Consider the following 13,762-nt stretch of genomic DNA (forward strand, 5'->3'; position numbering starts at 1 on the left):
GTACTCGTAACACCCAGACCCGTCAAATTAAAATTACTATCATTTCAATTTCTGCTCGGCCGGGAATCGAACCTGGGACCTATCGGCATAGTAGGTACTCCGTTCCGAACCACTACACCAAACGGCCGACATGTTCATGACATGACAGTTCCTTCTCTAATCCATTAAATAAGGCCTAAATAACAAAGAAAATAAAGCCGTAATCAGGCAGTGCTATCAATAGAATAAAAACTAATAAAACTTTTTGCAACTAGGCTTTTGAAAAGCACTTTTACACGTCCCAGTATTAATCCTCCCACTGCTTCGGGACAATAAATCCAGTGCTGTGAAGAAGCAGCGCAAGAAATTCAGTCAATTTAGAAAATATTAGTTGACAGTGTTTGACATGAAAGGTAAAGAGATAACCTTCTCGAATGGATCCTGATAAAGCCTAGAATACTTATTTGCAAGATAATAAATTGGATGAGTTTAATTAGAAAGAGCATGGCGCTCTAAGAAAAGGCATGGTCCTAGTTATTTTCTAGCTAACTCCTTTTGTATCGACATTTTATAATATTTTGATTATTGATTTGATCATCTTAGAAATATTAAGTAAGCTAGACAATCTATACATATAAAATGAACCTATCTGGATCCAGGTCTTTGAAGAATCCGAGGAATTTAAACTTTTGTCCCTAATCCCCATCACTCAGTGCAACTCATTCGCTAAAACAGCGTGCGTCCGAAATGACAAAACATCATCAACGCCATCGCGCGGCGGAAATTAGCATTAATGCGACGATAAACCCGTCAGCGATGCGATATCCAGCGATCGCGCTTAGGATTTACGCGGCGCTAGTTACGATATGGTCCTGGAGTTTTATGGGCTCGCCAGATGAGGGGCTGATGATTGTGGCAATATAGTGCCTGTGTATGGGCATTATTAGGCAGTGAGGGCAGTACAAACTTGGTTGCTTAAATTAAAATGTATGAAAGATGCTCATTTATATCGTAAGTATTCTTTCTTGTAAGCTATCTAGCACTCAAATCATTTAATCCTTTGGTGTGTCTTTGAGTCATGCTTTTATGTTAAGTTTTTGATAAAGTGCTAAAATTGTGACGAGAATGATGTGTTGGCCATTTTATTATCTACAGATTATTCACAGTGCAACCTTCTTTGAAAATTAATTACTTACAGGCGCAAATAACTATTAATAATACTATTATGCAGTTTCTTAAGGTTTTAAGAATGGATCTTTAACCATCCATTCTTAAAAGCTGTCGTCAACGATACATACCTACCTATGATATCGATTGCAAGTTTAGATAATAGACACTTGTAACGTACCTAAGTGCTGACGCTACCTACCTAAAGAAGATGCAGCAACTGTCAAATAAAAGTGTTGGAACTGAGCTAAAATGATCTCATACATTAAATCCGATTAACCATATCATCTGGCCACACAGGCCTCACGAGGCACAACTAGGACAGATGCTTCGCAAACGGTAAAATACGCTCGTAAAATTAGAGTGCGCCGAATGACCATTATTTATTATCATCGCACTCAATATAGCGCGCGCAGCGATAATGACCGTACTAAATATGATTTAGGGATAATCACCTAAAGGATGCACCCGGAATTATGCGGTGATTCATACTTCGATCATTATCTAAACGGCGTGCGAGCGATATTGGACGTAAAACATTTGGAATTATGTTTAAAAATAAAATAGTTTTTCCTTTTCAGTTACATACGAGGCTCTTTATAGCCTGAAAAAACAACCAAAAACTTACAAAAGCTTTTTTTATAAATATTGAGTGTTAGTCTATACTTAGCTTACATTATTAAATACACCAAGTCTCTGAATGTCTTGGGTTCGATTCCCAGTATAACTTATATGTGCTTCAAAGGGCATTGCAGGTTTTACTGGGTGGGTTGCACCATCTTACTTTTACTTTGACAAACGTCAAAAATCTGTCAAACTCCATACAAAAAGCACCGGTTATCGTTATAGTCACGGTCAAAGTTAGGTGGTGCAACTCAGCCTTAAAGCCCGATACCAGGGACATCCCAAAAACTTTGATAACTTTGTTGAATTTGACATTGATATAAATCTTAGGCCTGTGACTTATCTCTTCATAGATTGAAATGAAAAATACATAAAACACTAGCTTTCCGCCCGCGGCTTCGCCCGCGTGGAATTTTGTCTGTCACAGAAAAACTTTATCGCGCGCGTCCCTGTTTCAAAAACCGGGATAAAAACTATCCTATGTTCTTTCCCGGGACTCAAACTATCTCTATGCCAAATTTCATCAAAATCGGTTGCGAGGTTTAAGCGGGAAAGCGTAACAGACAGACAGACAGACAGACAGACAGACAGACAGAGTTACTTTCGCATTTATAATATTATATTATATTATTATATTATAATATTATATTATATATATTATATATTATAGTTGGGATTGGGATATCATAGAAAACTCTCAGAAGTTGTCAGTAAGCATGTCAAACACAGCATAGACACCTCAATCCCTCAAATAAAGACCTCACCAGCCCAAAAGCCAAGTTATCGGCTTAATTATCACGCTAACCCATAAAACTAAACGCAATCAGTTCAAAAACTACCAACACAACCGTATAAATCAAATTTTAACGACGGCCCTATGAGGCGAGTAAAGGCAAATATAGTACATAGACGGATACATTGGGCTGAAAATTTCAGCATTTCATTTCAGCCTGAAATGTACTGTCACCTTTATGTCTATATGATGATAAAACAGTGAAGTTCCAATTTAAATTGTTATAAGCATGTAGATCCCTTTCGGAGCACAATACCTAACCCTCTACACTAAAGATTAATAAAAAAAAGTGTTCTCAAAATAACCCTTAGTTTGAATTTAACTCGTTCTTACTATAATTTTATTAATACGTTAATGTTTGTTAAAGTGTTCAATATATGTGAGTTAGAGACACAAGGATATTATTGAGATGGTACAAGTACGTCTTATTTATCCTTGTGTTACTAGTCCACATATAAGATAATATTTGTTCGTAGTAGATTCTGAATGTCAGTGATCACCAACCACAGAAAAATAAATTAATTTTTTTTTTCGGAATTGGTTGAAGTTGCGTTGTTTTATTAACCCTTTAACGCTCATTAGGTGAGGTGTCTAATGAGTATTTAGTCTATGGGGTGCCTGATTAAATTCATAGCCGCCCAGTAATGGGTTCGATGCCGTAATGAGGGTGGAATTGTCCTTGTTTTGATTTAATGACTTGAAATAATAACAATCAATGCTATTGCTGTCCATAGCAACGTAAAGGGCGTGCGAAAATATTTATAATTTGTTTGTTACATTTCCATTTTTACATGGAATCTGTAATTGTTTAATAATTAAATCTGCAATCTGGTTAATCTAGATTTCTTTGGGGAGGCTAGTAAACGTCTTGTAGCTGAAATGATGATGATGATGATCAACAAGACTTTTGCCTTTGGTAAATTAGAGAGAGTCGTGTCGTGCTCCTACAGTGTAGACCAAATTAATAAGCTGCTGATATAGATGATGCTTGATTCCATACTTTAGGGAATCCCATTTTGACAGCTCGTTCAAGCTAGCGCGCTCGAAAGTTCGAAAAACTACTTAATTCATCAGTTCGTTCGATCGTTTCAGCCGAAAGACGTCCACTGCTGGACAAAGGCCTCCCCCAAGGATTTCCACAAAAACCAGTCCTGTGCCGCTCGCATCTAGGCGCCTCCCGCGACCTTCACCAGATTAATCAGTGTGAGTGAAATATATTTATCTCTATGAATTTTAATCATTAAAAAGTCAGATTTTACTGTAGACGATAGTCCATAAACGTGTACTTTAATACCCTACACAAAAATAAAGTTGAAATTTAAATAAATCATGATACATGTCAAACTCGAGGTTTCAGCTTCGAAATGTATGAGCCTGGACCTTCCCTTGAGTGTCAACTCATTAATAACTTCCGAATATCACCCTGTACACAGCCATGACATCACGCTTAATGGGGGCATTATTTTCCCGTAATTAATTTACGATAATGACCTATTAACATTCCGAGCTAATAAATTTAGAAAGTTATATTTTTGTGTAGCCAAAAGTTGGCGGTCAAATGAAATACAACTGAGTGGCGGTAAATCATTGTTATACAGTTTTGGCTTCACAGTGTTATTAAGGCTACCAATCCCTAAGGATTTTTAAAATATTTAACCAAAATATAACTTCAAAGTTCAGTTACATAATATGGTCTTAAATTGTCATGCTTATTATAACTAGCGTCCGCCCGCGACTTCGTTCCGTTATACATCCTTAGGGGTTGAATTTTGCAAAATCCCGTCTTAGTAAATACCTACGTTCTCAAAGAAACCCCCATGCAAAATTTGAGACTCCTAGCACTGGTAGTTTCTGAGATTTTGTGATGAGTGGGTGAGTGAGTCAGTGACCTTTCGCTTTTATAGATGTTAGATGAGCATGTGTAACTGTACTAGGGTTTCTGCTCGAGCTTTCTCGAACTCGAGACAACTCGAGAAATTTGGCTTCATTCGAGACGAGAAAAAAAATACCGGAGCTCGAGAATTCTCGAGTTTCGATTTTGAAGCTTTAATATTTTTGAAAGCCTATTTTCTTAGACAAAAGTAAGTTTTTAATTATTTAATAGGTTAACGTTGCGTTTAGACTGGCCTAGTCTTTCCTTTTTTTAACTAATTTGATTTGCAAGTAATGATCTTAACCGATACTAATAATGTTCACCTACGAGTATGCTATATTTTATTATGTTTGTATAACTGACTGATTTAAAGACTGAAATTTTTTTGTTAACTGTTAGTTTAGGTACTCGTAAATACGTTTATTCAAGTCGTTATCTTTAAGTTTAAAAATTTATTTGAATTATTTTTGTTTGTAAATGTAGGTTTATTATCGTAATTTTTCAATTAATTTGGACTTGTGTTCTTTGGAAAACAAGTGATTCAATTGGAGCTCCAGATATTTATGGTTATTAATCCTTAAAGTACACGCGACTTTATGACTTTTGTTCCTTTAGTTAATTACTAAGTTATAATTATCCTACTAATATTATAAATGCGAAAGTTTGTGTGGATGTCTGGATGTCTGGATGTTACTCTTTCACGCAAAAACTGCTGAACGGATTTTGTTGAAACTTTACAGTATTATTGATTATAACCCAGACACATTATAACATTAATAAAAACCCGTGTTTTTATTAAATTTCAACCGATTTCAACAGTTTTAATTAAAAGACTCGAGACCCGAGAAAACTCGAGACTTTGGCCTCGAGAATTCTCGAAACTCGAGAAAAAAAATAAGTCGAGAAATCAGAAACCCTANTGAGAAATACTCACATACGAGGCTCTTCATAGCCTGAAAAAACAACCTATATCTTTGGATATAAAAACTTACAAAAGTTTTTTATAAAGATTGAGTGTTAGTCTATAATTAACTTACATTATTAAATACACCAAGGCTCTGAATGTCTTGGGTTCGATTCCCAGTATAACTTATATGTGCTTCAAAGGGCATTGCAGGTTTTACTGGGTGGGTTGCACCATCTTACTTTTACTTTGACAAACGTCAAAAATCTGTCAAACTCCATACAAAAAGCACCGGTTATCGTTATAGTCACGGTCAAAGTTATGTGGTGCAACTCAGCCTTAAAGTCCGATACCAGGGCAGGGACAACCCAAAAACTTTGATAACTTTGTTGAATTTGACATTGATATAAATCTTAGGCCTCTCACTTAGCTCTACATAGATTGTAGTACAAAATACATAAAATATAGCAAACTGACAGAAATAGTCAGTAAACGTGTCAAACAGATGCAATCCCTCAAATAAAGACCTCACCAGCCCAAAAGCCAAGTTATCGGTTTAATTATCACGCTAACCCATAAAACTAAACGCAATCAGTTCAAAAACTACCAACATAACCGTATAAATCAAATTTTAACGACGGCCCTATGGGGCGAGTAAAGGCAAATATAGTGAATAGACGCATACATTGGGCTGAAAATTTCAGCATTTCATTTTAGCCTGAAATGAACTGTCACGTTTATGGCTATATCCTGAAAAAACAGTGAAGTTCCAATTTAAATTGTAATAAGCATGTAAATCCCTTTCAGAGCACACCTAACCCTCTGCCTACACTTAAGTTTGATTAAAAAAACATAATGTTCACAAAATAACGCTTAGTTTGCATTTAACTCGTTCTTACGATAACTTTATTACATACGTAAATCATTTCGGTATTGTTTGTAAAAGTGTTCAATCAGTGAGTTAGAGGGGATAAAGATATTGAGATAGTATACATCTTCTTTATCCTTGTGTAACTAGTCCACATATACATTTGTTCGTAGTAGATTCTGAATGTCAGTGATCACCAACCACAGATTCATCATCATCATCATTTCAGCCACAGGACGTCCACTGCTGAACATAGGCCTACCCCAATGACTTCCACATCGCACGGTTGGTAGCGGCCTGCATCCATCGCCTTCCTGCTACCTTCCTGCTATCAGGTCGTCGGTCCACCTTGTGGGTGGACGCCCCACGCTGCGTTTTCTAACCACAGATTATAATAGGTGAAATTTTTTTTTTCGGAATCTTTTGAAATTACGGAGTTTTATTAACCCTTTAACGCTCATTAGGTGAGGTGTCTAATGAGTAATTAGTCTATGGGGTGGCTGATTAAATTCATAGCCGCCCAGTAATGGGTTCGATGCCGTAATGAGGGTGGAATTGTCCTTGTTTTGATTTAATGACTTGAAATAATAGCAATCAATGCTATTGCTGTCCATAGCAACGTAAGGGCGTGCGAAAATATTTATATTTTGATTGTTACATTTGCATTTTTATATGGAATCTGTAATTGTTTAATAAATACATCTACAATCTGGTTAATCTGGAATACATTGGGGAGGCTAGTAAACGTCTTGTAGCTGAAATGATGATGATGATGATCAACAAGACCGCAGGCCAAATCTCTTTTGCCTCTGGTAAATTAGAGAGAGTTGTATCGTGCTCCTATAGTGTAGACCAAATTAATAAGCTGCTGATGTAGATGATGCTTGATTCCATACTTTAGGGAATCCCATTTTGACAGCTCGTTCAAGTTAGCCCGCTCGAAAGTTCGAAAAACTACTTGATTCATCAGTTTTAGCCGAAAGACGTCCACTGCTGGACAAAGGCCTCCCCCAAGGATTTCCACAAAAACCGGTCCTGTGCCGCTTGCATCCAGGTGCCTCCCGCGACCTTCACCAGATTCATCAGTGTGAATAAAATATATTTATCTCTATGAATTTTAATCATTAAAAAGTTAGATTTAACTGTAGACGATAGTCCATAAACGTGTACTTTATATACCCTACACAAAAATAAATTTAAAATTTAAATAAATCATGATACATGTCAAACTCGAGGTTCCAGCTTCGAAATGTATGAGCCTGGACCTTCCCTTGAGTGTCAACTCATTAATAACTTCCGAATATCACCCTGAACACAGCCATGACATCACGCTTAATGGGGGCATTATTTTCCCGTAATTAATTTACGATAATGACCTATTAACATTCCGAGCTAATAAATTTAGAAAGTTATATTTTTGTGTAACCGAAAGTTGGCGGTCAAATGAAATACAACTGAGTGGCGGTAAATCATTGTTACAGTTTTGGCTTCACAGTGTTATTAAGCCTACCAATCCCTCTAAGGATTTTTAAAATATTTAACCAAAATATAACTTCAAAGTTCAGTTACATAATATGGTCATAAATTGTCATACTTATATTAGTAACTAGCGTTCGCCCGCGACTTCGTTCCGTTATACATCCTTAGGGGTTGAATTTTGCAAAATCCCGTCTTAGTAAATACCTACGTTCTCAAAGAAACCCCTATGCAAAATTTGAGACTCCTAGCTAGTAGCTAGTGGTACTCCGACTGGTAGTTTCTGAGATTTTGTGATGAGTGGGTGAGTGAGTCAGTGACCTTTCGCTTTTATAGATGTTAGATGAGCATGTGTAACTGTACCTTTAATATGTTTATGAGGTAATAATTGATAAAATAACGTTTGATTTATAATAACTGTGACTTAGCCAGTTTATTAGAAAATGGCAAATCCTTCGCCCTGAAAATAAAAATTAGGTCGTTATGTAACAAACCCACTTGATCAACTAACAACGCGGAGCACTTAACTAAAACCGAAATCGCGTTCAACAGTCCGTAACGCAATAAACCAATAAAACAAGTGTATAAATAAAAATAACTGCCCCGTTATAAATAACGGTATAAATAACGCTGGAGTGTAGACGGTGTATCTCAGCGGCTCAGGGCGCGTCACAACTGAGTTATAGCGTCACACAACATAAAATATACAACAAAAACTGTTGTTCTTCCAACAGTTTTGCCCCATATTAGGAATGAGCACGAACAGAATGTGGATTTGGGACAGAGCCTTGGGGAGAATGGAGTCGACGTTTAACAATTTAAAAATTTCAGCTGAAAATAATTCCAATAATGTAACGATCTGCTGTTTTTAAGATATTTTCCTATAAAGAACACCAAAGTCAATTTGAAAACAATTCAAGTCGCATATTTTCGTGTAAAAGTAAGTATTTACAAATTTAAACAATAGTGTTTCTTTGAAACATAAGTAATTCGAATTCAACTATTTATTATTAATGAAACACTGTTCAGTTTTTTTTAAACAATTAACAAATGCAATGTCATAAAATGGCGTAGAAGTTGTCCCGGTTCCTATTTAACCAATTTCTATACTCCTTCATTATTCCAATCAAATTGTCTACGTATTTCTATGAATATTTAATTTTACCTACCAAGGAATTAAATGTTAGTTTTGCGACGTGCAAAAAAAATCTCAATCACATACCACTCCACGCATCTCTTACCCCGCGCTCGTAGTCCACAGCGTAATTCGTTATTTTTATTGTTTTTTGTTATTATGATTCTGTCCTTTGGATTACTCGCGTGATGCATCGCCGGCGCTGGATGCACTTAATTGCCGCCCCGTAAATAATAAGATTAAGGCATAGTGGATTTGAATGTTTATGGACTATAAGTTGCGAACACCCTGTATAGCCGTAATTTAGCGGACGACAGGTTAAGTGAATATTGTACTGTAACAAAGGAGAAATTTAGACCTGCTGGTAGCTTTAGGTTTAATTGTCGGGGTATTTGAAGCAGATTAGGTAAAAGCAAAGGCATTAGTAGGGAAATGGGAAAACTTGGCAAAATTTTATTGAGAGGTAAATTTCGTAATCTATTTACTAAAAAGTTGTAATACCATAGCCTACTTTAATAGGAATAACCTGTAGCTAACCTTTTCAGGAATGCGACTGCTTTAAATAAGACTGTGGTTATTAGTATGTAGAGTACCTAATAATAAATATTTTCATTTCTTTTCCCACATATTTCATTTATGGAGAACAATGCCAAATCTAGAGATGCCCTACGTTATTGACAGTCAGAATTATTTAAGCACTTTACGTAAAAGATGATAAAATCTAAAAAAACTTGTTTAATTACAAGACATAAGTCTCTGAAAACTAGTGAAAAGCGTCAAAAAACAAAAGAAAAGAAATATCAAATGATTTGATTGTTGTTTCTTTCACACAGTCAAAAGATTATTTCTAACAATTTCAGACAGAAACTATTATTTTTTATTTTTGAAAACATTCGCTCTAGATTTATTGTCACAAAATCCAAAACCTTCGCGATTATGTCATCCAATGTTCGCAGAGAAATTGAAATAAACAGCAACAGTCCAAAATAAAGCAACACCCACACCCGGGTTCCGTCACAAACATTGTTAACAAGTCGGCGCAGGTCATCACGGCCCTCATTAGGGTGTGATATCAGCTGGTACAGTCAGCCTTTGAAAAATGTTTAGCCTGAGTTGCATCACCTTATTTTAACCGTAACAATTACAATAACCGGTGTTTTTTGTATAGAGTTTAACAGTTTTGACGTTTGTCAAAGTTAAAGTAGGATGGTGCTACTTAGCCTTATACCCGTTTTCACCATCAATCCCTATTTTTAAGTGACAGCTATCAAAACAAAATTACTGTTATGTGTTACCATATGGGTCAATTAAAAATTAGGGATTGATGGTGAGAAAACGGGCATTAGTTACTCAAATTCTGATTCTTCATTACAGAACCACTTCTCGTTATTGTACAACTGCTGTGTACCCATAATCCTTATGGGATACCCATTATCCTTCCTTATGCTTAACCGCATATGAAATCCCAACAAGTGAAGGCTAAGTTCGTCCCGGTATTGCTGTCATTTTGTAAGTCAATTCAATAGGATAGACCATCTACTCAACTTTGACGCCACTTTTCTATTGTTCTTAGGCAGTAGGAGGTTAGAGTCAGGTTTTTTGTGGTTGAGGATTCCGGGTGAACCTCGTTTCTATCTTTGGCATAAGGAGGTTAAAACACAACAAGTTAAACACTACGGCTTCTTTTTCAGTTGAAATAAGGGCGCTTTTGCAACAAATGCCTACTACAAAAGGGCACCAAGCGACTGATGAAATTGTTCTGACTTAAGTCATAGACACAATTATAGCGTCAGGAGTCTGACACCAAACTTGCTACATCCCACACAATAAGAAGATGAGTGAATGTTTTTTTGAGTCCGAGTGTACCTCCAACATGAATCCGGCAAACGCTCATTTTAAAGCGATAATTAAGCAACAGCCGCTCGTTGTGTGCAAAAGGCGCCATATTTATTTGTATCGCGATTTAGCGAATAACGTATCACTAGAATATACCTTCCCATGTACTCGTATTCTGACAAAAGATGAACTAAATTTGTGCTAATACTGTTAAACTTAGGTGAAGCTTTAGGTATTTTTTATTTACCTTACATTAAGTAAGAGTAAATACAAGTTTGTAAAACTTCTACACAAATACTGTCATGAAATCTAAATAATTAGTAGGTAGGTGCTAAAATATCCAATAATTTTCAACGTGTATGATGCTACACACACACACATGCTTTGATATGTATTGTACGAGTATGTTTGCATTTGGTCTGTATTGTTGCAGAGATGAGATAGCTTATTGTCTTCAAAAAAGTAATTTACATTAGTTTTAGACTAGAAAATAAAGGATGATGAAATAAACAGAGTTTTATTCAAATTTATTATAATTTTATTTTCTATTTAAGTTATTCTATTTACATTAAATACAATTTTCACATTATAAAAACAATTTATAAAACATAATGTTGATAATACAATAAAATAAATCTATTTAAGACATTTAATTTAAGTCATAAAAGTGTACAGTTACTGCTGTATTCTAACTAGATTATTACATAATAAATCAATGGAAATGTACATAATATAAATAAAAATTGTAAAACCTAGAGAAATCTAAAATTATTCCTCCACAAGACTCATACGGCTTCTCCAGTAGTCAGCCAAATCTTTAAGCCTTTCGCCACACTGTCGCTTCCTCCTCGGGTTACACTTCATTGGGTTATTCAAGAACACAGTAAACTGCTTCACTAGCGCCGTCACTGAATCTGCAGCTTCTTCGAATTCCACGGCACCGTTCGCCACGCCTGCTATAGTAGAATTCAGTTGCTCGATGGCTTCATCGATGTCCACGTCATCACTGTTGCGCTTCTCTTGCTCCGAGTCTCTGGTGTCATCAAATGAGAGTCCACTGCAAGACATGCTGCAGGGCACAACTTCTGGCAACGGCCTTTTGTTATCACGGATGGTGCTGGTCCCAGAGAAACGCTTCTCCATCGATTTGAACACGTCGTCACTGTCGCGCTTCTCTCGCTCCGAGTTTGTAGTGTCATCAAAAGAGAGTCCACTGCAAGACATGCTGCAGGGCACAACTTCTGGCAACGGCCTCTTCTTATCACGGATGGTGCTGGTCGAGAAGCAAAGCCTCTCCATCGATTTGAACACGTCGTCACTGTCATGCTTCTCTCGCTCCGAGTTTGTAGTGTCATCAAAAGATAGCCCACTGCAAGACATGTTGCAATGCACAACTTCTGGCAACGGCCTTTTCTTATCACGGATGGTGCTGGTCCCAGAGAAACGCTTCTCCATCGATTTTAACACGTCGTCACTGTCGCGCTTCTCTCGCTCCGAGTTTGTAGTGTCATCAAAAGAGAGTCCACTGCAAGACATGCTGCAATGCACAACTTCTGGCAACGACCTCTTCTTATAACGGATGCTGCTGGTCGAAAAGCGAAGATTCTCCACCGATTTGAACACGTCGTCACTGTCGCGCTTCTCTCGCTCTGTGTCTCTGGTGTCATCAAAAGAGAGTCCACTGCAAGACATGCTGCATGGCACGAGCTCGGGTCTCTTCTTATCACAGTTGGTGCTGGTCGTGAAGCAAAGGTCCTCCACCGATTTGAACACATCGTCAATCGTCTTGCAGATGTCCTCCACCGATCCCGCCGAGAGCATCTGACCGCTTACGTTGTAAAACTGCTTCTTAGGTTCTTCTCCAAAGGTGTCGTTGGGTAGCTCCTTGACGAAGTCATCGTAGTCAGCAATACAGGATTTGATCGAGAGTCGTCTTGCAAGTTTCTTGCGGACGGTTTTCAAAAGGAACGGCGAGTCGAAAGTCGTCTGTCGCAGGTCCAAAGAACTCAGCGCTGGCTTCAGTTTTGAAGGTTCACGGTCTGAGTCGTCTGTGTCCAGGTCGACAGGCTTCCCCCATTTCTCTTCCAGCTTCTTCCACTGCTCGTTGGAAGATAGTATCGATTCGGCGTCAAGATAATAGATACTCATTGTAGTTCGATGTTCCAAATACTTCGATTTCAATTGTTGTTAACCGCACTGTCGTTTGGTTGAGACTGATTGCAAAGAGGTTTTTTCGCACTTTTTATGGTGTTTACACTCATTAATAAAGTCATTAAGTGATCGCTATTTTTTACTGTGTGTCACCTTTACTAATTGAAATCAATTAAGTAATTAAAAATATTTTTGTATTAGTAGTAATGACTTGCTAATGATGTCCTAATTATTTGCATAACGATTTGGGNAGAGAAATGGAATGCATAAAAATTTGGGATTAGCAGAGAAATGGAATTTACTTAATTGAGTTATTTTGTATTTACTTTATTGTTTTTTGTAATGAGTTAGATGACAAACTTGTTTATACTTTCTTGAGTTATCATTCAAAAGAAATAATTTCTGGTACCTTACAATCATTCTCTTTTACATTTACGATATTATACTGTATAACACTCGTTTTGAACTGGCTGTCTTTTGTACCACACAATTTCAAGCTAAAGCATCTCTAATAATAAAATTCCGTCTTATTCGTAGTTACGGCACCGTCGAGCGTACCTATTAGTTAATTACCTGGACTGCACAACAAATAGAAATTCATGGTTCATTACCAAACAACGGTGCCGTAGGACCTCGCGGACATAGTCCAAGTTAGACGCTAAATCACCGCCAGTGCCTCTGGACCTCTGATTGTGGACATACGGGAGGGTATTGCGGACGGTAACGCTGCGGATGCGAGCTCGAAAAACCACATTTGGCAAAGATCTATTGTATTACAGTTGGTTACTTTAAGGAGCATGACCAATGACCATTGATGACACAAGTTTTTCGAAAGAGGCTTGAAATACTCTAGTAATAGATAGGTATTTACGTAGTATTTGAAGAAAATTGACTTCATTTTTTGTCCTATCACTATTTACTACCTATAATAGTTTAGATTGAGAGTAAGGTTATGG

The 13,762-nt window shown here is 37.0% G+C and overlaps 1 protein-coding gene across 1 annotated transcript; it reads right to left on the minus strand.

The window, feature by feature from the left end:
- Nucleotides 1-11,280: 11,280 nt before the first annotated feature.
- LOC114358307 (uncharacterized) lies at nt 11,281-12,867 on the minus strand. The gene has a single exon (XM_028312240.1). The coding sequence runs from the start codon at nt 12,801-12,803 to the stop codon at nt 11,424-11,426; it is 1,380 nt and encodes a 459-aa protein (XP_028168041.1). The 5' UTR covers nt 12,804-12,867; the 3' UTR covers nt 11,281-11,423.
- Nucleotides 12,868-13,762: the final 895 nt, after the last annotated feature.

Source organism: Ostrinia furnacalis, unplaced genomic scaffold (genome assembly GCF_004193835.3).
Source record: "Ostrinia furnacalis isolate ACB-3 unplaced genomic scaffold, ASM419383v2 OfSCF3837, whole genome shotgun sequence".
NCBI lineage: Eukaryota > Metazoa > Arthropoda > Insecta > Lepidoptera > Crambidae > Ostrinia > Ostrinia furnacalis.

Bases quoted from the DNA above. Each gene is read 5' to 3' on its own strand.
- LOC114358307 (XM_028312240.1), bottom strand. From the start codon at position 12,803: ATGAGTATCTATTATCTTGACGCCGAATCGATACTATCTTCCAACGAG.